At 42.9% G+C, this 26055-nt stretch overlaps 1 protein-coding gene across 5 annotated transcripts in view; it reads left to right on the top strand.

Annotated features, from left to right (window-relative positions):
• The window catches only part of LOC122556221 (transcription factor Dp-2-like), a 203316-nt gene that overhangs the window by 20121 nt on the left and 157140 nt on the right, over positions 1-26055 (top strand). For 4 of the 5 annotated variants that reach the window (XM_043702792.2, XM_043702794.2, XM_043702791.2 and 1 more), the window contains exon 2: positions 23605-23725. In XM_043702792.2, coding sequence (XP_043558727.1) covers positions 23714-23725 — 12 coding nt within the window. In that variant the 5' untranslated portion in view covers positions 23605-23713. Of the gene's footprint in view, positions 1-23604; positions 23726-26055 lie in introns of those variants that run through there. The other variant, XM_087993307.1, reaches the window with a different exon arrangement.

The following is a 26055-nucleotide window of genomic DNA, read 5'->3' as shown; positions in this document are numbered from 1 at the left end:
GACTGCCAGGTCGATGCTGAAATTCCGGGACCATAAACACTCAGGGGGATGACATTTTATGAGTGGTCCCCTTCTCTTCCATTTACCTGAAAAAAGTATCTAATTCGTCAGCATACTGGGACCAATCCTCCACACCCACATCGTAAAGTTCCAGTTTACCAAACAATCAGCATTTTCCATTTTTCTCCATCATGGTCTTATCGGGTTCGTTGAAAAGCAAGGCTATCCAAAACTTTTCTTCACTCTCGTTGCTAATGTAATAATTCAGAAAGGCCGACTGTAAAGGAACATTGTTGATTGTTGAACATCATAGAGTCATCGAGATGTATAGCACGGAAACAGACCGTTCGGTCCAACTCGTCCATGCCGACCAGATATCCCAACCTAATCTAGTCCCATTTGTCAGCACTTGGCCCGTATCCCTTTAAACCCTTCCTATTCATAAACCCACCCAGATGCTTTTTAAATGTTGAAATTGTATCAAACCTCTATAATTTCATCCCTCAGCCTTTGTTGCTCCAGGGAAAACAGCCCCAGCCTATTCAGCCTCTCCCTATAGTTCAAACCCTCCAACCGTGGCAACATCCTTGTAAATCTTTTCTGAACCCTTTCAAGCTTCACAATGTCCTTGATGCAGTGAAATAGAGCCACTACTCATGGCATACATAGCCTAGTCCCATCCTGGGACCGGCAGTCCTGATATTTTTCCTGTAGTTTTTTTCTATTTCAACCTGGTCAGAGATTAGGTTAGAATCCCTTCAGTGTGGAAACAGGCCCTTCGGCCCAACAAGTCCACACCGACCCTCCGAAGAATAACCCACCCAGACCCATTTTCCTACATTTACCCCTGACTAATGCACCTAACACTATGGGCGATTTAACTTGGCCAATTCATTTAACCTGCACAGCTTTGGACTGTGGGAGGAAACCACGCAGACACAGGGAGAATGTGCAAACTCGACACATACAGTTGCCCGAGGCCGGAATTGAACCCAGGTCCCTGGCACTGTGGGGCAGCAGTGCTAACCACTGAGCCACCGTACTGCCCCTTCTTACATGCCCCTTGATCAGAGGTAGGGACACTACTACTGTGCCATAAGAACTCCCAGGTCTGTTTTTGTTTCTTTTTTTGAATATCTGAAAGTAGTATCACATGCAACTGAATGGTCTTTCCACCACCAAATCACCGTGACGTTTTCATCCTATTTCAAGAATGGAGGATTGCATTTAACCAATAAGGTATGCACCATTTGTCACAAAAATTGACTTGCTGAAAGGATATTGGCTCGTTCTGGTGACTGATACAGCCAAAGAAATATCAGCTTTTGTAATTCCAGATGGCGTTTATCAATTCAATGACATGGTGTTTGACATAAAAAGTGACCAGTAACATTCAAGCAATTTCACGCAATGGGTGGTACGTGTATGGAATGAGCTGCCAGAGGATGTGGTGGAGGCTGGTACAATTGCAACATTTAAAAGGCATCTGGATGGGTTTATGACTAGGAAGGGTTTGGAGGGATATGGGCCAGGTGCTGGCAGGTGGGACTAGATTGGGTTGGGATATCTAGTCGGCATGGATGGATTGGACTGAAGGATCTGTTTCTGTGCTGTACTTCTCTATGACTCTATAACCAATTAAGCCATTGAAGGAATATGTAACTGTTTGCATCAGCAATTTGATTATTTTTAGCCAAATATGGAAACAACATTTATGTCACTTGTTTGATGGGCTACAAAAAGTCAGTTTGGTTATAAATCTGACAAAGAGTGAATTTGACAAAGCAAAATTGACTTACTTGGCCACAGTGTGGCTCAGGGCCAGGTAGCACCTTCAGAAGGGCAATGAAGGGCTAATTTGGATTTTACCATGCTCTGGAAAAAATGTGAATATTTCCATTATGTTGGCATGAATGGGTTTTATTGCATTTTGTCCTGAATTTCAGCATTGGTCATTGCACCTTTAATGCATTGTTGAAGAAAGCACAAAATTTGAATAAACTTGTGTGTCAAAGTGCCATCGATAACCCAAACTCAAATACTGTTCTGACAACTGTGCCCAATTATGAGGAGGTATCAAACTGGCCATTGTTTCCAGCAACAAGGGTTTCGGACAAATACACAGAATGCTGGAGAAACTCAGCAGGTCTGGCAGTATCTGTAGAAAGAGAAACAGAGTTAATCTTTCAAGTCTGATAGGAGTCTTCCGAACTGAAGTCCTTGCCACTTAAACAGAGAGCTATCTGGTTCCCTGGTCCTAATTCCCCCCCTTCCCAATTTTCTAACAAACTAATTCAAATGGTGGGTTATTTATTGGTCTAATATATTGCATTCCAAATAGATAAGTGAGAACATTATAAACAGATTTGAATTTTTGTGCTTGACATGGCTTGGACTTCAGCAATTTGCCCGGCTGACCGAACAAATATCATACAGATAGAAAATAAGATAAAGAGTTAAAATTTGGGAAAAAAATCGAGAGTAAGAAATCACAATCCCTGGAGAAAAGAGTCTTTTAAAGGGCTTTAATGCAGAACAATCTTAATGGCCCCTTAGCATGCTGTGACTTTCCATGCTGCAAATGCATTTGGTTGAAAAGTGTGGCACAGGAAAAGCATAGCAGGTCAGGCAGCATCTGAGGAGAGTCAATATTTCGGGCATAAGCCTTTCATCAGGAATGCTCCTTGGAATTCTCCTGCTCCTCGGATGCTGCCTGACTTGCTGTGCTTTTCCAGCACCACACCTTTCGACTCTGATCTCCAGCATCGACAGTCCTCATTTTCTCCTGGTTGCTGCAAATGCATAGTCTGATACTTACTATCTCTCTGGAGAAGTGCTCAAATGGGACCTGGAGGTGGATTTGGAGGATGAAAAGACATTTTACATAGTGCACTGAGTATTGTTTCTGTGACCCAAATAAAGACAACTTATTAATATCCCAAATTCTGCTTTGCTACTTTCTTCAAACTGTCTACATACTCAAACTATAATTCCTAAGTTTTATAGTGAAAGATGAATCGATTCCTTTTCCTTTAAGCCCTCATTTTCCTGGCATGTGCAGCATATGCTACTTTGTTTTATATTGATTACATCAATGTAGGGAATGTAGTTTTATTTTAACAGAGAAGTGGAAAGCGGCCAGTTGTGTAAATCAGTCAAGGGATGTACTGAGCTGGAAGTGCATTCTGTAATCACTAGCAACTGTTACAGTGGAATGTGAGTAGGAGGACTCAGTCCAATTTTTTTTTCTCTCTTTGCTTTGAGTAAAGAAATAAAAATTCTTGGGTTGTGAATAAAGCTGGACTGAGATCATTGGAAGCTGATATGTTTGTGCTTTGTTCAGTGATGGGATTGAGGCAAAGTCCCTGTGAGTAATGGTAACAGGTGGTATGTTTGCTGTCAGAAGCTTGCAAGGAAAGGTAATGGAACATAGTACAGCAGAGCACAAGAACAGCCCTTCAGCTTATGAATCCCATTTGCCTGCATGTGGTCCATATCCCTCTATCCATCTGCTTGCTCAAGATCCTGCGAATCAACTAGGAAGAGACGCACCAACACCAACGCCCTCAACCAGGCCAATATCCCCAGCATTGAGGTACCGTCCATCCTTGATCGGCTGCGATGGGCTGGGCACATCATCTCCATAATCGACACGAGACTCCCCCAAGCAGGTGCTCTCCTCCCAGCTCTGAAACGTCAGGCGAACCCCAGGTGGAGACAGGAAGTACTTAAGGGATACCCTCAAAGCCTCACTGGGGAAGTGCAACATTCCCACAGACACCTGGGAATCACTGGCTTGAGACCGTCCAAAGTGGAGTAGGAGCATCTGGGAAGCTGCCGAGCACCTCGAGACTTGCTGTCAGAAAAAAGTGGAAACCAGGGGGAGTAGTGTAAGGAGCGCGCTGCCACACCAACATTCCATCCACTCCTTCCCCAGACCCCAAGTGTAGCAGAGTCTGTGGAAGCCACATTGCACTGTATGGACTTGCACTGAGGGTGGACAAGAGTCACCCTTGTCTGTGAGAGACCCCCTGTGATGCTGATGCCTCTCTGCCTCTTCAGGGGTCTGTCTAAATGCCTCTTAACCTGAATCAGAGGTTCTAGCATTGGGTATTTTATTTTGTGATGAGACCTGTCCTTTCATTTCAAATGATCAAATTTCTTTAAAAATCTAAGTGCGCTAATGCAGGGGTTTTGAACTGACAGCACTTCTTCAATTGGAACTTCACAAGAAACTGTGTGGTTCTGAACCCCAGACTTGCTTCAGCATGTCAATCTATAGCGACTTGATGAAGTCTGCAGTGTCACAGAGACACTGCCTTTGTTACACACTGATTAATGCACAAGTTTATAAGTGCAAGGAATGAATCTTCCTATTGTATTTTGGCAATTGAACATTTAGTAAAGCAATTGTGCCAGAGATCTGGGACAAAACTTGCCAAATACCTCTAAAATATAAAGTTAAATTTCTATCTTGTTTCACTCCTCCTCATCTAGGTGCACTGTACCATAAATTATTCCCCCAGCTTTAAAATCGCAGGCAGCCTTCTCCAGACCTCCAGGTGCTCATGAACTGGTCATTGGGATTCTTCCAAGAAGAGCACAAGCCAATTTGCTTTTTAATCTATTTATTTATACTTACTTTTTTTAGAGAAACAGTTTTTGTTGTGCTTCCTGAGGTGCCAGTCTAAGTAATAACCCACCATTTGTGGCACTGATGCCAGTAAATGTGACAATCCGCAGGTACCTTGGACGGGTACGCCACCACCGTCACAGTGTGGAGGACTGCATACCAAGGAAGTCAGTCTGGGTGTTCCCCAGGAAACCCTGGATGAATCAGGACATACAGAACCTGTTAAAGACCAGGTCTTCAGATCAGGAGACCCACTCAAATATAAGGAATCCAAGTATGCCCTTCGCAGAGCCATTAAGACAGCCAAGGACCAACACCGATCCAAACTGGAGACCCAGACACCCAGCGACTATGGCAAGGACTGAATGACATCACAGGTTCTAAAAAGAGACAGTGCAAGATAGCAAACAATCCCTCCCAGATCGTCTCAACGCCTTCTATGCTCGCTTTGAGCAGAGTTTCAGCGGAGAGGTAACACCTATTCCGACGAGTCCTTACGAACCTATCCCAACAGTCACTGCATCAGAGGTCTGATCAGTTTTCCTTCGTGTGAATCCAAGGAAAGCGATGGGACCAGATGGAGTACCAGGCCGTGCACTTGGAGCATGTGCAGATCAACTGGCAGAGGTCCCTGCCTGTTTCAAGATGGCCAACATCATCCCTGTGCCTAAGAAGGCTCATGCAGCATGTCTCAATGACTACCACCCAGTGACCCTGACTTCGGTGGCCACGAAGTGCTTTGAAAGGCTGGTCATGGCATTAATCAACTCCAGCCTCCCCATTACTCTTGACCCACTCCAATTTGCCTATCAGACCAACAGATCCACGTCAGATGCCATATCACTTGCCCTTCACTCCTCCCTGGAACATCTTGACACCAAGAACAGGTATGTAAGAATCCTACTCATTGGCTACAGTTCAGCCTTCAACACTATTATCCCCTCGAGGCTGATGACAAAACTTAGTGATCTCAGACTCAGCCCCACTCTCTGCAACTGGATCATAGAACATAGAACATAGAAGAATACAGCGCAGTACAGGCCCTTTGGCCCTCGATGTTGCGCCGATCCAAGCCCACCTAACCTACACTATCCCACTATCCTCCATATGCCTATCCAATGCCCGCTTAAATGCCCATAAAGAGGGAGAGTCCACCACTGCTACTGGCAGGGCATTCCATGAACTCACGACTCGCTGAGTAAAGAACCTACCCCTAACATCTGTCCTATACCTACCACCCCTTAATTTAAAGATCCTCGGTTTCCTGACCCTCAGGACACAATCAGTGAAAACTGGGGACAATATTTCATCCTCACTAACACACAACACTGGAGCCCCCCAGGGGTATGCACTCAGCCCCCTACTGTACTCACTGTATACCCATGACTGCGTCGCCAAATACCAGACTAATGCCATTTACAGGTTCACTGATGACACCACCATAGTCGGTCGAATATCAGATGGCAACGAAACAGACTACCGACGGGAGGGGGAAGACCTGGAAAAATGGTGCACTGAGAACAATCTAGCTCTCAATGCCGGCAAAACCAAGGAACTCATTAGGGGGCGGCACGGTGGCACAGTGGTTAGCACTGCTGCCTCACAGCACCAGAGACCCGGGTTCAATTCCCGCCTCAGGCGACTGACTGTGTGGAGTTTGCACGTTCTCCCCGTGTCTGCGTGGGTTTCCTCCGGGTACTCCGGTTTCCTCCCTCAGTCCAAAGATGTGCAGGTCAGGTGAATTGGCCATGCTAAATTGCCCGTAGTGTTAGGTGAAGAGGTAAATGTAGGGGAATGGGTCTGGGTGGGTTGCGCTTCGGCGGGTCGGTGTGGACTTGTTGGGCCGAAGGGCCTGTTTCCACACTGTAATCTAATCTAACCTAATTATTGACTTTCAGCAGGATGTTACTCATGCCCCCCTTACACATTAACAGCTCTGGGGTGGAACGAGTGGAGAGTGTCAAGCTCTAGGGAGTGGTCATCCACAGCAAGCTTTCTTGGACTCTTCATGTGGATGCACTGGTTACAAAGGCCCAACAAAGTCTCTTCTTCCTCAGGCAGCTGAGGAAATTTGGCATGACGGTGAATACCCTTGCCAACTTTTATAGGTGCGCCATCGAGAGCATTCGGTCTGGATGTATCACTACCTGGTATGGCAACTGTACCATTCAAGATCGGAGACGGTTACAGAGAGTGGTGAACTCGGCCCAGACAATCCCAAAGGCCACCCTCCCATCTATAGAATCCATCAATCAGGCCCGCTGTCAAGGAAAGGCCGCCAGCATTCTCAAAGATCCATCCCACCCTGGCAATGTTTTTCTACAACCTCTACCATTGGGGAGAAGGTACAGAAGCCTGAACATACACACGCACACACAAACACCAGCTGGTTTTGTAACAGTTTCTACCCTACTGTTGTTAGAATACTGAATGGACTCACAAACTCTGAACATTCGCTGTGTTTTTGTTTTTGTTTTTGCTGCTGTTTACCATCTATGCGACTTAACTCTGTGATCTGCCTGTATTGCTCGCAAGACAAAGCTTTTCACTGTGCCTTGGTACATGTGACAATAAATTCAATTCAATTCATGCTAGACTGCACCATCCAAGCATGGTATGTGTGATAGTGCTATCTTATTACTCTATCAGTCCTAGTGAAGTCCTACCTCTTGTAAAAGATGAAATTGAGGTGTCAATTTAATTGCTGGCTACAACTCTGCCTCTGCTGAATCTGTTCTAAAGGGAAAGCATATAATCAGGATTTCAATAATGCCATTTGCTTGTGTTTACAAACTGTGACTAGGTTTCGATGGGGGGGAACAGGAGGAGGTCATTAGAGAAAGATGCAGCTTTACTCTTTGGTAGATTCCCTTTCTTCTCATTGTGCCGCAGTGATAGGCTGCTGTCACCCACCTCCTGTGAATTTTCAACCCAGTAGTTTTGATTGGCTTTTTTGGAATGCATTCTGCACACCGAGTGCCACATTAAAGACAACTGATGCAAACTAATAATGCAAGTCTGCATTAGAATCATTGATTTGTAAATCGACATTCATCATTGAGCCCACTTTTCGCAGAAGGCCTGGCCTCATATTCCAGCTTCATTGACCATCTGCTCATTTTTTTTCTCTGAATCAGAAGAGATAATGGCAGATGGTGAGGTCAGAAAGTTCATATTCCTTGGTTACACAGTGTCCGCTGTTCATAAAAATGTGTGGTGGCTGCCTATTGCTCTCAGCATCTTGTGAGGTTATGAGAACAGCAGCGATTTTGGCGCTGTCTGCTCCAGATAGAATATTCCGGGTCAGTGGCAACAAATCTTTTTTTATTTGCTAATAACCCATCATAATGAGAACCATAGCATAATGAATGAATGTTCTCTGTGCACTCAATATTGAACAATGCTTGATGGAAAATGGTCTAAAATATGAGCATTGTTTTCATTTCATGTTCTACATACTGTACTGAGTAATACAATTACATTTGTTGTTATATTTGAAAGAGCGTTACGCACAGTTTTAGTAATATGTCTCTAGTTTTATTTCTTTATCATACTCTAACACTGAAGCAAAATAATTCAGGTGTTTAACCCAAATCTGCCTAGCACTGTAATACTATGAATTTGCATAGCTTGACCTATTGTTTGAAATTTGCACTAATATCTTTCAGAAAGAAGATTTGTTGCTTTTTTTTGTTTTTGTCCATTCTACAGTGTGGGGCTTTAGTAATGGGAATGAAAGAAGTAAAGATTCATTGAAACACACATTTCTCCTTGATCTACAGGAAGGCTAACCACAGGTTCAATAATCGACAAATGGATCTGTATAAACGTGGCATCAATTATGTCTAATTGACAGTCATCTGCACTGTTCAATTTCAAACAATCCTGCCCTATTTTCAGTTGAAAGAATAAAGCTGTGCACTTGAAATTCATAAAATGAATTTGAGTTGTTAGAATTCTTCACAAACTCAGGATTATTTATCAAATGTTTTTCAATTGCAGAGTCACTTCTAATGATAGATGAATAGGCCTAAGGCCGTCCTGTCAGATGCTGAAAAGTCTCCCTCAGTCTCCCTCAGATATCAGCAAATTATCTCAAAGGTTTATGTCACAGTTGAAGTTAGTTGTTTCATGCTACTACTGTGCAGTAGCAACATGAATGGTGTGTTGTCACTGACAGGATACTGCCATCATGCCAAAAAGACAAATGAGTAACATGTTATATGATTTGCAGTGTTAGAATGATGCTAGATGTGTGGGCTGTGTGATGCAAAAGGTAGTGTTTCCTATCAAACACCATTTCTCTTCTGCTGTTTGCAACAAGCAAGGAACTGACAGTGCTCAACCTTTCAAAATTCAGCATTGGGATGTATCTCTGTCTGTGGACATTTGCTACATTATCTTGGAATTACTCTTAACATCTAGTTTAGGATTTGCAGTTAGTCTCGCAGTATGTTGCGTTCTTGTTTATACTGGAAGCAGCTTACATTTAATGCAAAGAATCTTGTTCTTTGCAGACAGAAAATGTACAGAATTGAATAAAAACAAAATACTGTGTGTGTTGGAAGTCTGAAACAAATATAGAAAATGCTGGAGAAACTCGTCTTCTGAGTAATATCAGAGCCTAAATGTTACCTGTCTTTCTCTTTCCTCAGATGCTGCCGGACCTGCTGAGTTTCTCCATAACTCTGTTTGTTTCAGAAAATCTACACATACTGCTCCTGTTCCAACTCACCAAAGTAAATGGCAGTCATTTGCTGGTTCATTTCTCTTGGCAATGTCTTGACCAATCAAAATCAACCTGCTTGGTTTAAAATTTAAAATTTAAACCAAGCGAAGCAGTTAACTGTCAGTCATCATTATTTGGTGTATTCTGATAAGCCTCTACCAATCAGAATCCACTTGCCAACCAATTAGCAGTCTGTTCACATATAAATGTTGATTTACCTCTTAGTTTAGATATTTGTTGCGAATTGTCATGAATGACAAACAAAGAAGCTTTCGCAAAATGCCTTTTTCTTTTTTAAACTATATTCATGCTTAAAACTACTGCAAGTATTTTCTTTAAGCTGTGCAGATTTACAAGATCCACAGTGCATGATTAATTAGAGAACATTAATTAATAGAGTTTAGAAGATAAATTTTCAAAGGTCGGGATCTTTGGGGTAGTCAGGTTTATGAAATCCCTACTGTACAGATAGAGAGGCTACTTCAGTTCGTTGAGTCTGCACTGCCTGTCCGAAGAGCATCCTACCCAGACCCATCGTTTCATCCCATGGCCAAACTAATTAACCTGCTAATCCCTGTACAGGGCAATTTAGCATGGCTAATCCACCTAAACTGCACATCTTTGAACTGTGGGAGGAAACTGGAGCACCCAGAGGAAACCCACACATGTATGAGAAAATCCAAGGCTGGAATCAAACCCAGGTCCCTGGTTGCTATGTAGCAGCAGTGCTAACTACTCTTCCATCATTCCAACCTTAAGGATCAGGATTGGAAATTGTTTGGCCTATACTTGGCATTACAGCCCTGGCTCCAAACCATTTTAATTAATTTTAGAAGTATTAATACAGTTGACAAAGACATGCAAGTCTATAATATATAGTTCAGATATGGAATAACTATTAGATAAGTAATGTGAGAAGGAGCTACCTAGAGCATGTTGAAATCAGGAAAAATTGTTCCATTCTCTGCCTGCATTGTCCTGGAATGTGGCAAGCACTTTGTGCTGTTAGAGTTGCACTCATCCAGGTAAGTGGGAAGTAGTCCATCTCACTCCTGACCTGAGTCAGAGTTAAGTAGCCTCAATCATGTGGCACTGGGAGTTATAATCAAATAGAGATAATCAAGGCTAGCAGTCTGTGTAGGTGGATACATAGCAGTTCTGATGTTCCTGCAGACCCACTGCAGTTTATTCCTTCTTCCTTGAGATGTAACATGTTTTAAAATCTTTTTGAAGTCATTGTTCCATCCGTTATTTTACACTATCTCTTGAGTCAATTTTTCAACTCTGGGTTATGCTGCTTTCTGTCTCACATTCAGTATGCCTTTGTGAGACATGCTCTTAATATAATCACTGTATCAACATGTGACTGGAGGATATAAAGATCACCTGCTCCAAGTTCTCTGTATCACTTGAAGCATAACACTATTTAAAACCTCCTCCTCTGTTTTATCCTATAGATTAAAAATGACCCAGAAACTCATGTGCCTAAACTTTGTAATGTTTGTATGTAATAGTTGAAACAAATGTCTCTTAGATTTGTTAATGGCATGCTATGCTCTTATGTTTTGAGAGATAGCATAGACATTGCACCATCTAGAAAAATACCCTGCTGGTGGCAAACTCTTACCAGGTACTGTTTTATACTTCTGAATGGACAATCAATTGGTTAATTTTAATCTTTTAAATTATCATAGAAGCATAGAATTTTATAGTACAGAAAGAGGCCATCAACCCATCGTGTCTGTCCTGGCTCCCAAGACAGCTACCCAACTGGTCACCTTTGCCAGCCCTATCTTTGTAGCCCTGTAAATTAATAACTTTCAAATACATATACAGCTCTCTTTTGAAACCTTCTATGGAATCTTCCTCCACCAGTCTCCCAGGGAGCGCATTCCAAATCCTAACAACTCTGAGTAAAGAAGTTTTTCCTCATCTCTCTGTTAGCTCTCTTGAAATTATGACCCTTCGTCACCAACATTCCAACTATTGGAAACACAACATCCTTCTTAACCCTGTCAAAATTGTTCATTAATTTGAACAGCTCGATAAGATCACCTCTTAATCTTCTCAGCTCCAAGAAAAATAAGCTCAATTTCTCTCATTTTTTCTTGTATCTAAAATCTCTCATTCCTGGTATTATTACTGGTATCAGTACATCTCTTTGCACTCTATCCAGGGCTTTAACATCCTTCCTTAAATAGGATGCCTAGAACTGAACACATTTCTCCAAATGTGGTCTGACCAATGATTTGTAGAGGCGTACTTCCTTGCTTATATACTCTCTGCCTCTATATATAAACCTGAGGATTCTATAAGCCTTCGTATCCATGCTGCCTAAGACCCTTCAATCCCAAGCCTTTCTAATTTGCTAACCAACCTGCCATGTGACACTGTGAGAAATGCTTTCTGAAAGTCCAAATACACAGCATCCATAGCCGTACCCTCATCCACTGACTCTGTCACCACGTCAAAGAACTCAATTCGGTTTGTCAGACATGACTAGCCCTTGACAAAGCCATGTTGACTGTAACTTTTCTCAAAGTGTATGTTTATCTTATCCTGTATTATGGCCTCTATCAGTTTTCCCCACTAGTGACATCAAACTGACTGGTCTGCTGTTTCCTGGGTTATCCTTTGCCCTTTAGCGAAACAACAGCATCGCATTTACAATCCTCCAGTAACCTAAGACTCATCCTGTATTCAGAGATGCCTGGAAAATGTCTGTCAACAGGTCTTAAATTTGCTCCCTTACCCCTCTCAGCAAATGAGGATGCATCCCATCCAGGCTTGGTAACCTCTCTACCTGGGTGCTGCCAACTTTTCTAGCATATTTTCTTCATCCATCCTAATTTAGTCAGTTGCTCAACACCCACATTTTCAACTCGGCTATTGTTACCATTTTCTAATTTGGTAAAGATGGAAGTAAAATGCTCATTGTGAACCTCTGCACCCTATACCCTTTCTCTCGGCTCCTTATGGGGCCTACTCTATCCTTCACTAATCTTTTACTATTATAATTCTATCCTATTCTAATATTTCCCTTCTAGTATTGTACACTTTATAATTCTTCCTCCCTTCGACATTCCAACCCGGCATATTGAAATCAAGATTCTTGGTATCCATGGGTGAATTTCTCCATTTAATTATCATGTATAAATGTTTAGTGCAGAATTCCTTTTGTGTGCAACTTAATTCCTCCACTAAAAAAAAGTGGTTAGAAAATTTCACACAAATGTATTAAGTGATTATCCCATAATATAATGACCTTACTCTCCTACTGTTTCACATTATTTCCATTGTTTGCTTCATATTTTTGTGTCTTTCCTACCCACCTTTAGATTCTCAGCCATAAGGCTGTAGTTTATGAAAATGGCAAGGAGCCCTACTAGGGCTCCAAATAGGGGTCAAGGAAAGTCAAAAGCGTTTTAACAGTCACTGTGACCCTATAGGGCCATATGCTGTTGGTAGCAGTCCCATTGTGGCTCCCATTGGAGTTGCCATTGCTATTAAGGACATCCTGCCACCCAGTCCCAAGAGCCTCTGGCCAAATGCAAGTGTCAGCAGTTCTAAGGCTGCCACTGGACGTGTCAACCATTGCTGGGACTGCTCTCACAAGGTGAGAGCAACTCTTATGTGAGGAACAAGAGGATGGCCAGAGTGAGGGTAGGGTCAAAACGTGGGATGCTGGAAAAGTTCCCCTACCTCCTCCAACTCCAAGCACAAGTTTCCTCCACTTTCCCTGATCAGCCCTACCCTCACTCTAGGAGAAAGTGAGGACTGCAGATGCTGGAGATCAAAGTCAAAGCATGTGGCGCTGGAAAAGCATAGCAGGTAAGGCAGCATCCGAGGAGCAGGAGAGTTGACGTATGATGAAGAGCTTATGCTCAAAACGTTGACTGTCCTATTCCTCGGATGCTGCTTGACCAGCTGTGCTTTTCCAACACCCCACGTTTTGACCCTACCCTCACTCTGGCCATCCTCTTGTTCCTCACATAAGAGTTGCTCTCACCTTGTGAGAGCAGTCCCAGCAATGGTTGACACGTCCAGTGGCAGAATTGGAACTGCTGACACTTGCATTTGGCCAGAGGCTCTTGGGGCTGGGTGGCAGGATGTCCTTAATGAACACTTTGTTTCAGTATTCACTACTGAGAGGGACCTTGACGTTTCTGAGGACAGCGTGAAACAGACTGATATGCTAGAATAGCTTGAAATTAAGAAGGAGGATGTGCTGAAAATTTTGAAAGATATAAGGATAGATAAGTCCCCTGGGCCTGACGGGAAATACGCTAGGTTACTACAAGAAGCAAGAGAAGAGATTGCTGCGCCTTTGACAATGATCTTTGCATCCTCACTGTCCTCTGGAGTAGTGGCAGATGACAGTCCAGTCCGTCTCATGTCTTTGGTGTGTAAAACTTTGGAGAGGATCCTGAGAGACAGATTCATGATTACTTGGAAAACCATAGTTTGATTAGAGATAGTCAGCATGGCTTTGTAAGGGACAGGTCATGCCTCACAAACTTAGAACAAAGAACATTACAGCACAGTACAGGCCCTTTAGCCTTCGATGTTGCGCTGACCTGTGGAACCAATCTGATGCCTATCTATCCTACACTATTCCATTTTATTCAATGTTTATCCATGTTTATCCAATGACCATTTACATGCCCTTGAAGTTGCCGAGTCTACTACTGTTGCAGGCAGTGCGTTCACGCCCCAACTATTCTCTGCGTAAAGAAATTACCTCTGACATCTGTCCTGTATCTATCACCACTCATTTTAAAGCTATGTCCCCTCGTGCTAGCCATCACCATCCAAGGAAAAATGCTCTCACTGTCCACCCTATTTAACCCTTTGATTATCTTATATGTCTCAATTAAGTCACCGCTTGATCGTCTTCTAATAAAAATAGCCTCAAGCCCCTCAGCCTATCCTCATAAGATCTTCCTTCCATACCAAACCTTATTGAATTCTTTGAGGATGTGACAAAACACATTGATGAAGATAGAGCAGTGGATGTAGTGTATTTGGATTTTAGCAAGGTGCTTGATAAGATTCCCTGAGGTAGGCTCATTCAGAAAGTAAGGAGACCTGGGATACAGGGAAATCTGGCTGTCTGGATACAGAATTGGCAGGCCCATTGAAGACGCTGGGTGGTGGTAGGTGGAAAGTATTCAGCTTGGAGCTTGGTCACCAGTGGTGTTCTGCAGGGATCTGTTCTAGGACTGCTGCTGTTTGTGATTTTTATAAGTGACTTGGACAAGGAAGTGGAAGGGTGGGTTAGTCCGATGACACAAAGTTGGTGGATTTGTGGATAGTGTGGCAGGCTGTTGTAGGTTGCAATGGACATAGACAGGATGCAGAACTGGACTGAGAAGTGGCAGATGGAGTTCAACCTGGAAAGGTCTGAAGCGATTCTTTTTGAAAGGTCGAATTTGAATGCAGGTTACAGGGTTAAAGGCAGAATTCTGGAAGTGTGGAGGAACAGAGATCTTGGGGTCCATGTCCGTAGATCCCTCAAAGTTGCCACCCAAGTTGATTGGGTTGTTAAGAAAGTTTTTATTGTATTTTGACTTTTGTTAGCAGGGGGATTGAGTCTAAGAGCTGCGAGTTGTGCTACATCTCAACAGAGTTGAAACTTTATTGCTGGAACAGCACAGCAGGTCAGGCAGCATCCAGGGAACAGGAGATTCGACGTTTTGGGCACAGGCCCTTCTTCAGGAATGAGCAGAGAGTGTTCAGCAGGAGAAGATAAAAGGTAGGGAGGAGGGACTTGGAGGAGGGGCGTTGGAAATGTGATAGGTGGAAAGAGGTCAAGGTGAGGGTGATAGGTCGGAGTAGGATGGAGGCGGAGAGGTCAAGAAGAAGACTGCAGGTCAGGAAGGCGGTGTCGGGCTGGAGGGATTCGGCTGAGACAAGGTGGGGGGAGGGGGGATGAAGAAACTGGTGAAGTCCAAGTTCATCCCCTGTGGTTGGAGGGTTCCCAGTCGGAAGATAAGACGCTCCTCCTCCGACCGTCGCGTTGTTGTGGTTTGGCGGTGGATGAGTCCAATGACCTGCATATCCTCGGTGGAGTGGGAGGGGGAGTTGAAATGCTGTGCTACAGGGTGGTTGGGTTGGTTCGTGCGGGTGGCCCAGAGGTGCTCTCTGAATCGCTCCGCAAGTAGGCGGCCTGTCTCCCCAATATAGAGGAGGCCACACCGGCTGCAGCGGATGCAGTAGATGATGTGGGTGGAGGTGCAGGTGAATCTGTGGCGGATATGGAAGTTCCTTTTATCTTCTCCTGCTGAACACTCTCTGCTCATTTCTGAAGAAGGGCCTGTGCCCGAAACGTCGAATCTCCTGTTCCCTGGATGCTGCCTGACCTGCTGTGCTGTTCCAGCAATAAAGTTTCAACTTTGATCTCCAGCATCTGCAGACCTCACTTTCTCCTCGTACATCTCAACAGAGCCTGGTTAGACCACATTTGAAATATTATGTTCAGTTCTGGTCACCTCATTATAGGAAAATTGTTTGAGAGGGTGAGGAGGAGATTTACCAGGATGCTGCCTGGACTAGAGGGCATGTCTCGTGAAGAAAGGTTGAGGGAGCTAGGGCTTTTCTCATTGGAGTGAAGAAGAATGAGAGGTGATTTGATAGAAGTGCGCAAGATGATGAGAGGCATAGATAGAGTGAATAGACAGAGACTTTTTCCTAGAGGGGAAATGTCTATCATGTGGGGCCATAATTTTAAGTTGATTGGAGGAATGTTTAGGGGAGATGTCAGAGGTAGGTTCTTTATACTGAGAGTGACAGGTGTGTGGAATGCACTGCCAGAATGGTAGTGGAGTCAGATACATTAGGGACATTGAAGTGATTCTTGGATAGACACATGGAAGATAGTACAATGAAGGGTATGTAGGTTAGTCTGATCTTAGAGTAGGATAAAAGGTTGTCACAACATCAAGGGCCGAAGGGCCTACACTGTGCTGTACTATTCTATGCTCTAAGGTGAGGGAGCATTGATGGGCATTCGCACGGAGCTAGGTGAGTGGGTTGTGGTGGCATCTGCAGCAGTCAGACACGGGCAGAGAGGATTTGGTGAGTAAGACCATAAGACATAGGAGTGGAAGTAAGGCCATTCGGCCCATCGAGTCCACTCCGCCATTCAATCATGGCTGATGCGCATTTCAGCTCCACTTACCAGCGTTCTCCCCGTAGCCCTTAATTCCTCGAGACAACAAGAATCTATCAATCTCGGCCTTGAAGACATTTAGCGTCCCGGCTTCCACTGCACTCCGTGGCAATGAATTCCACAGGCCCACCACTCTCTGGCTGAAGAAATGTCTCCGCATTTCTGTTCTGAAATGATCCCCTCTAATTCTAAGGCTGTGTCCACGGGTCCTAGTCTCCTCGTTTAACTGAAACAATTTCCTAGCATCCACCTTTTCCAAGCCATGTGTTATTTTGTACGTCTCTATTAAGTCTCCCCTTAATCTTCTAAACTCCAACGAATACAATCCCAGTATCCTCAGCCGTTCCTCATATGTTAGACCTGTCATTCCAGGGATCATCCGTGTGAATCTCCGCTGGACACGTTCCAGTGCCAGTATGTCCTTCCTGAGGTGTGGGGACCAAAACTGGACACAGTACTCCAAATGGGGCCTAACCAGAGCTTTATAAAGTCTTAAAAAGTACTTAGCGATATTAGAAGATCCAAACAGAGTATCCCATGCAGCCGTGAGTCTCAGGGAAAGTTAGATGAATCACATATAATTGGCCACAAGTGACCCAGTTGGATTCTGGGTCAGTGAACTACATGCCATCTTTCTTCCTCCCAGCCATCTGGCACACGAGTGTACAAATACCATGTCAGTGAAACAACCTTGCCACCAGGAGAAGTCTATCCTCAGAGGCTTCAAATATCCAGCCCACTGTACCTCAGATCAACCTCACAGATGAATCTCCAATTTCTGCTTGGTCAAGAGGATTTCATGAGCGTAGAGATCAGCTTTTGCAATGATGCCCAAGAAAATGAACTGAACAATATTTTCGCATAAACCGCATCATCTGCCAACATTTCCGCCACCACCAAATGCACCCCACCCCCAGAGATATATTTCCCTCCCCACCCCTTTCTGTTTTCCGCAAAGACCGTTCCCTCCGGGACTACCTGGTCAGGTCCACGCCCCCCAACAACCCACCCTCCCGACCTGGCACCTTCCCCTGCCACTGCAGGAATTGCAAAACCTGCGCCTACACCACCTCTCTCACCTCCATCAAAGGCCCCAAAGTAGCCTTCCACATCCATCAAAGTTTAACCTGCACATCCACCAATATCATTTATTGTATCCGTTGCTCCCGATGCAGTCTCCTCTACATTGGGGAGACTCGATGTCTTCTCGCAGAGCACTTTAGGGAACATCTCCGGGACACCCCCACCAACCAACCCCACCACCCCATGGCTGAACACTTCAACTCACCCCTCCCACTCTGCCGAGGACATGCAGGCCCTCGGCCTCCTCTATTGCAGCTCCCTCACCACCCAACGCCTGGAGGGAACGCCTTATCTTCCACCTCGGAACCCTTCAACCCCAGGGCATCAATGTGGACTTCACCAGTTTCCTCACTTCTCGTCCCCCAACCTTACCCAAGTTCCAACCTTCCAGCTCAGCACCGTCCTCATGACCTGTTCCACCTGTCAATCTTCTTTCCCACTTATCCACTCGACCCTCCTCTCCGACCTATCACCTTTGCCCCCACCTCCATCCACCTATTGCACTCCCAACCACCTTCTTCCTAGCCACACCCCTCCCCCTCCCATTTATCTCTCCACCCCCGAGGCTCCTAGCCTCATTCCTGATGAAGGGCTCCGGCCCGAAATGTCGATTTTCCTGCTTCTCAGATGCTGCCTGATCTGCTGTGCTTTTCCAGCAACACACTGTCAACTCTGTTTCTAGTCTGTCAGTTTTGATAGAATGTCCCTGCATTTCTGATGTATCAGTAACATAGTGAACTGTCCCAACAAAGTTCTAAGAATCATTAGCAAACAAAAGCTGACTTTCAGCCCTGGGGCAGGTAACCACTTATAAAAGAGGTGAGTTCAATGCAGCTAAATGTGAGGTGATGCACTTTGGGAAGAATAACAGGAAGGCAGAGTACTGGGTAAATGGAAAGATTCTTGGTAGTGTGGAGTCCATGTACATAGATCCCTGAAAGTTGCCACCGAGGTGGATAGTGCTGTTAAGAAGGCATACGGTGTGTTAGGTTTCATTCGTAGAGGGATTGAGTTCCGGAGCCGCAATATCATGCTGCAATTATACAAAACGCTGGTGCGGCCACAATTGGAATATTGTATACAGCTCTGGTCCCCATATTTCAGGAAGGATGTGGAAGCATTGGAAAAGGTGCAGAGGAGATTTACCAGGATGTTGCCTGGTCTGAAGGGAAGGTCTTACGAGGAAAGGCTGAGAGACTTGGGTCTGTTCTCATTGGCAAGAAGAAGGCGAAGAGTGGATTTGCTAGAGACATACAAGATGATCAGAGGATTAGATAGGGTAGACAGTGAAAGTCTTTTTCTTAGGAAGATGACGTCAGCTTGTATGAGGGGGCATAACTACAAATTGAGGGGTGATAGATTTAAGACAGATGTCAGAGGCAGGTTCTTTACGCATAGAATGATAAGGGTGTGGAATGCCCTACCTGCCAATGTAGTTAACTCAGCCATATTAGGGAGATTTAAACAATCCTTAGATAAGCACATGGATGATTTTGGGATAGTGTAGGGGGACGAGCTGAGAATAGTTCACAGGTCAGCATAACATCGAGGGCCGAAGGACCTGTTCTGCGCTGTATTGTTCTATGTTCTATGAGTTTTCATGAGTGCCTTAAAGGAGGAATGGGAAGTTGAGAGGTAGAAAGGTTACGGGAAGAAATTTGAGTTTATAGCGGATGAGTGGGTTGTGTTGTAGTTCATTATTACGCATCAGTTGTCCCGTATGTTGCTTTTCTCAGTGCAAACTTTTCCTGTGACATCGTGTTTTGTAGAATAGCTGTAGGTTGGGGAGACATCTGCTTGACCAGAATTGCGTACTAATTTTACTTGTTTGCTGTGATCTATAAAGAATGATGTGGGTGGACTCTATTCAGATTCGTTTTCAGTAAGAAATATAGAGTCTGTATTTGTTTTGGTGTTTTGAATAGGTGAGGCCTGAAGTTAAAAGAATTCTGAGTTGATTGGCTTTGCAACTTACACTGTGTACAGTGGTGTCCAGGTGCACAAAACCAACTTGGAGGTCAAATTCCACTTCAGATTAAAGGAAAAAAGACTATAGACTGAATGCACATTGTGGTGTTATGTTGCCACCTGCTTACTGTTAATTTTGGGATGGTCATTTTGGCAGTGAGCCCATCTTTTGGTAATGCTCTTACTTTCTTTTGAGTTGAACAATTATGTGAAATGTTGGACGCATTTTGAAGTAGGAAGTAATACTTCTTATGTTAGAATGATGTACTGTCACAAGTTTTTTGTATATAATTCAATACATAAAACATGAGATGCATAGAAAATAGGAGCACAAGGAGGCCACTTGGCCCTTTTGAGGCTGCTTTACTGTTCAAAATGATCTTGGCTGACCATCCAACTCTGGTAAAAACAATGACTGCAGATGCTGGAAACCAGATTCTGGATTAGTGGTGCTGGAAAAGCACAGCAGGTCAGGCAGCATCCAAGGAGCTTTGAAATTGACGTTTCGGGCAAAAGCCCTTCATCAGGAACAAAGGCAATGAGCCTGAAGCGTGGAGAGATAAGCTAGAGGAGGGTGGGGGTGGGGAGAGAGTAGCATAGAGTACAATGGGTGAGTGGGGGAGGAGATGAAGGTGATAGGTCAGGGAGGAGACGGTGGAGTGGATAGGTGGAAAAGGAGATAGGCAGTTAGGACAAGTCCAGACAAGTCATGGGGACAGTGCTGAGCTGGTTTCCACTTTTATCCCCCATACCCTTTTATCCCTTTAGCCCTCAAAACGTTCTCTAACTCCTTCTTGAAAACGTTCAGTATTTTGGCCTCAGCCACTTTCTGTGGCAGAGAATTATCTATGTGAAGAAATTTCTGTTCTTCTCAGTTCTAAATGGCTCTACTCTATATTCCTATACTGTGATGCTGGTTCTGGAGAGAGAACTATTCATTATTTGTGATATTCATGCAATTAAAGTTGATTTAAAGAGAATCTAATGGTTGAAACCTACATAGAATAGTCATATTTGATGGGAAATTTGACTTGAAAGTAGTGATGTTAAGTGTGGCCTTAGTGAAATTATATGCTAGGCAATCTTTATTGAAACCGTACTTAACTGTTACGACATGGGGTAAACCCCTCTGCTCATTTAAACCCGACACACAGAAAAGATGCACCTTGTGCTGTAATCTGAAAATTCAAGAGGCAAAGAACTATCTCAAAAATCACTGTTTAAAGTAAAAATGTAAACTTTAATTTTTTAAAAGTCTAACTGAGAATAATTAACTAACAACTATTTACAACTCCTTTCTCTAACTAATCTTTTACTTTCCCTTCGACAATATTGGTCTGATAAAACCCCCAATTAAGACTTCCAGAAAAATTCAAATTTCAAAACCAGCCAGCTGTCGAATCTTCTCTTTGTAAATTTGTAGATTTGATGTCCAGGTCGATGTTGATGTTTTTTCCTGTGAAAACTCCTTCTCAAGACAGATACCTCTCAAGAGAGTTCTTATTAGCAGCTTACATCTGTTGGTCTTTTGGCAGTTCTCCTCTAACTGTTCAATTTTTGTTTGGTTTTATACCCCAAAGCATCGGATTGTTTCATTGGTGTCAATTTTGTCAAAATACTAAATTCAAACTTGATTGAAGTTAAAATCTTGGGGCATAGTTTAAACTAATTGGCCAAATTTGAATTTATGTTTTTGTCTCATAGCAACCCAGGTACTGCTAGCTGCTGGACCAAATGTTCCATTGTACATTATCCAGCACTCTGTGTACTTGCTAAGTCCTTCAACTCTATTAAAGGTACAGTACACATCTGCACCTTCATAACATAATCCCTCTATGATTTACCTATCCACATTCTGTATGCCTTCTGAAAGAAATGACATGCAGAAATTTAGACAAAACCATAAAAATGGAGCCACCAACCCTGACTTTGGAAGGCATTAATTTGTCACATTCTGCAATCTGTGACATCAAGGGACAGAATAAGGCCAGTTAACAAGAGGTCATACTGAACAACACTACAGTAAAATTCCATGCAATATTCTGTAAATTTCAATGAGATTTTGTCCCCAAGTTTTCCTTCACTATATAAAATGGACAGACTACTTCACAATAGGCCTGGTTCAGAAGAATCTGCGGTATAAAATTCCACAGATTTACAATGCTCTGAGAAGATAAATCTCCTCCACAACTCTGCCTTAAATGGGTGCTTTCTTACTCTGAGATTATGCTCTCTGACCTTAGACTGTCCCACAAACAGAAACATATTCTCTGCATCTATCCTGTCAAACCTCCTATGAAACATAGAACATCTTCTATGTTTCAATAAGGCTGTCTCTGATTTGTCAAAACTGCAATGAATAGAGACTCATTTTACTCAGTCCTTCTCTACCTGTATCAGCCAAGTGAACCTTCTCTGGATTGCCTTCAATACCAATATATCTTTTGTTAGAAATGGGGCCCAAAACAGTTCACAGTGTTCCAGTTGTAATCTGACCAGTGCCTTGTGTTGTTTCTGCTGTTCCACACTCTCTCTGAGTAAGCTTGGATAAAACAGCAGAAGCTTTTGAAACGTGTATTAATTTCAGCATCAAGTGACAGATTATTGGTGATTGTGGAGCATAGTTATGTAAAATTATCACAATCTCCAGTGTCATGTTGTCAGTGCTGGTTGATGGCAATATGGCAAACATTCAGGACTGTGATATTTACCTTTATGATCCTAATGGTCAGACCAAATCTATCTATTTGTCGCTGAAGGTATTTCTCAGTACAAAATTAAAGCATTGTCAGTGGAGAGTTACTCTTGATTATAACTTGCCACAAGTTTGTCTTGTATGACAATGAATATCAACTTTGTTTTATGATGTGGATTGTACATTAGTTCAGAAGGAATACATACTTAACTTCTTACAGACATATAAGGATATAAAGGGGAGATAATAATGCAGTGCTAATGTACTGAACCTGCACCCCAGAGGACCAGCGTAGTGTTATGGTGACATGGAATAAAATCCCAGCTTGTAGAATTTAAACTGAATTGATATATTCTAAAAAAAGCTAAAATAGAAAACTAGTTTCCTTAATAGTGACCAATAAATCATTGATACCCCGTATGGTTCACTAATGTTCTTTTAGGGAACAAGATCTGCAACTTTATTTGAGTTGACCTGCCTATGACTTCAGACTCAAAGCACACAGTTGACTCTTAAACAGCCATGCCAGTGATATTCGCATCTCCTGGAAGACTTTTTTTAAATATTTAAAGTTGGAGCTGCAGCAATAATTTTACATAATTGTTGTCCTTCAAGTTCTTGACTATTGTCAGTTCCATTCATGAAGGGATGTTCTACTCCATGGTGAATGTAATGATGTGCATCAATTAAAAAGGCACTTCTTCAGCTGGTATGGAGGCTGCAACACAAAAATGTTGTATTTGATTATCAAATGTCTGATCAACACAGTTGTATCATTCTTGACCATCACCCATGGCTGTAATAATTGAAAGCAGTAACTGGCTGATTGACTGGTTGGGAATGTTTGAACAGTGTCATGAAAGTGTAGTTATGATCATAATGCATAATCTACAGAGTACAGCAAAGTGCAGCTCCAGCCAGAGATACAAGATACTCTGCATTAATTTGTTTTTGTTAGTATTTTGTGTTCCTTCACCAGTTTGCAGAAACCTTCCTTCACGGTTAACTTTGTCTTCTTTCCAAGATATTTAACTTTTGCCTCATTTCAACACAGCCAGTTCAATATTACCCATTCCTGAGCCATCCAGGTACCATTGCAACTTTATGCTTAAGCTATTTTAACCCTTCCATGATTGACTCAACTTCAATCTTTACTTACATCTTTAAACAGTCTTTATTTTAAGTGAGAGTTTTTTTTTCTGTTTAAGAAGTTCCTGGAATGATCTCTGTATTTCAGCGTTGTGGTTGATCTATATTTCAATTTTTGCAGCTGTGTTTGTAGCTTTGCTGGTTTGATTATTAAAACAAAGTCTTATTTCCAACAGACCATCCTGTTGCTGTAAATGAAGCTGCCTGCTGGAAGCGTCGCTTTTGTTTACATCTGAGGGTTTTGGAGAACTTTGGACCCAGTGCACCTCCTTTGGTGCAGGTACAATGGCAAAACATGTAAGTGACAATAAACCTGTAGTACAGCAGGCCCACGTTTCGATAAAGATATGGAGATAGCTGAAGACCAAATGTTTTTAATCGTCTCCTTGAACCTATTGTTTTATGCAACAGAAAGGATGTATGAACAGGATTTTAAGATGTTCTTTATATAAACTTCTTGGTTTCACAAGGCAATTCTTTGCCTAATGATTTCTATTTTAACTTTTACCTTCTGCTCCTGTGAAGTAAAATTTTATACTATTACTACTTGTTAAAATGTAATCCCCTGAATTAAGTTTACAACTTTTTATGTTTAACTATGGCTACAGTTCAGCTTCATTATTAACTCAATTCGTACAGCCCTCATTAAACCAAACTTCCCTTGGCCGTAGCAGAGTCTCCAATCTGGTGCTTTGCCGCGATTTCGATATCTTATTAAGAGAAACAAAAACATTTGGTCTAAACTTGATGTGATTTTCACCCTTGCAATATTTATTTGACCATTTATTAGTTAACCTCCTTTAGATTTTTAGTTTATTTCCCACTCACCCAATCCCATGTCTTCTGCAGTTACATAATATTCCTCAATAGAAAGCAGGTGACATTACTTCTAGATTGGAATCATTACTGCAGACTGACAGTTGCTAAAAGTGATTAATATTATTAATACTTTCCTTCCTTAATTTCCACACTTCTGCTACCCAAACTCTTATTGTTTTACTTCAGATTGAAAGCTCATTGTGTGAATTCACTTGACTTTGCTACATAATAGTCAAATGGTCTTACTTTCTTGTTTCAATCTATTCAGGCGATTCTTTGCTTAATGATCTCATTTTAAGTTTTCCCCTCTGCCTTTATTTTGCACTATCGTGAGAAAAGCTAGGCCCGCAAGCTTCTGCTAATGGGAACCATTTGACTAGGAGTTCCTCGGTTAAGGTCCCTAACAATAAGGGGAAGCATCCCATCTGAGGTGAGCTGTACCCTCCTTCTCTCCGGACTTCACTCCAATGGGAAACATAAAAGCAAAATCACAATCTACCTTAATGTGCGGTGTTTTAATGGACAAAAGTAATGTGCCAGTAAACTATTCAATTATTTTTTAACCAGGGTAGTCTATCCATTTATTTATACACATACATACTGAGAATAACACGATTTGTTTGGTACCATCTCACAAACCTACAATCCAGATAGAAGGAGTAACAAAGAACAGTACAGCACAGGAACAAGCTCTTCAACCCACCAAGCTTGCACAAATATGATGTCTTTTTAAGTTAAAAAGTTTTTTTCCTCTACATGGTCTGTATCCCTGTGTTCCCTGACTATTTGTGTGTATGTCAAGTTGCCTCTTAAAAGTTGCTATTGTATCTGCCTCCACCACCTTCCCAGGCAGTGCATTCCAGGCACTTACCACCCACTGTGTAAAAGAAAACTTGCCTCTCACATCTTAATCCAATCCAAAGATGTGAATGTAAGGTGAATTGGCCATGCTAAATTGCCCATAGTGTCAGGTGCATGAGTCAAGGGTAAATGGGTCTGTGTGGGTTTCCTCCAGGTGCTCCGGTTTCCTCCCTCAGTCCAAAGATGTGCAGGTAAGGTGAATTGGCCATGCTAAATTGTCCATAGTGATAAGTGCATTAGTCAGAGGGAAATGGGTCTGGGTGGGTTACTCTTCGGAGGGTCGGTGTGGACATATTGGGCCGAAGGGCCTGTTTCCATACTGTAAGGAATTTAATCTAATCTAATCTAAAATGTCACCTAGTAGTTGACATTTCTACCCTTGGAAAAAGACTCCGACTATCCTTTCATAATTTTGTAAACTTTTATTAGATTATCCCTCAGCCTCCGCCATTCAGGTGAAAACAAACTAAGATTGTCCAATGTGTCCTCAAAACTAATGCACAACAAAACAAGCAACTTTTTGGTAAGCCATTCCTGTACCCTCTTGAAAGCCCCCACATCCTTCCAGTAATGTGGCAACCAGAATGAAATGTGGCCTAACTAAAGTTCTAAACAGCTGCAGCTTTATTTTGTCTATGCCCTGTTGTGGGTTAGCATTGCTGCCTCACAGCACTAGGAACCTGGGTTCGATTCCAACCTCTGGCGACTGTCTGTGTTCAGTTTGCAGACATTCTCCCTGTGTCTGCGTGGGTTTCCTCCAGGTGCTCTGGTTTGCTTCCACAGTCCAAAGATGTGAAGTTAGGTGAATTGGCCATGCTAAATTGCCCGTAGTGTCTAGGGATGTATAGGTTAGGTGCATTAGTCAGGGGTAAATGTAGAGGAATAGGGGAATGGATCTGTGTGACATACGCTTCAGATGGTCGATGTGGACTTGCTGGGCTGAAGGG

This window comes from Chiloscyllium plagiosum, unplaced genomic scaffold (assembly GCF_037043375.1).
Source record: "Chiloscyllium plagiosum isolate Xiang-an unplaced genomic scaffold, Cpla_swu_hap1 HiC_scaffold_13, whole genome shotgun sequence".
Lineage (NCBI taxonomy): Eukaryota > Metazoa > Chordata > Chondrichthyes > Orectolobiformes > Hemiscylliidae > Chiloscyllium > Chiloscyllium plagiosum.
Note: the sequence above shows the minus strand (reverse complement) of the source record. Positions and strands in the feature narration are given on the sequence as shown.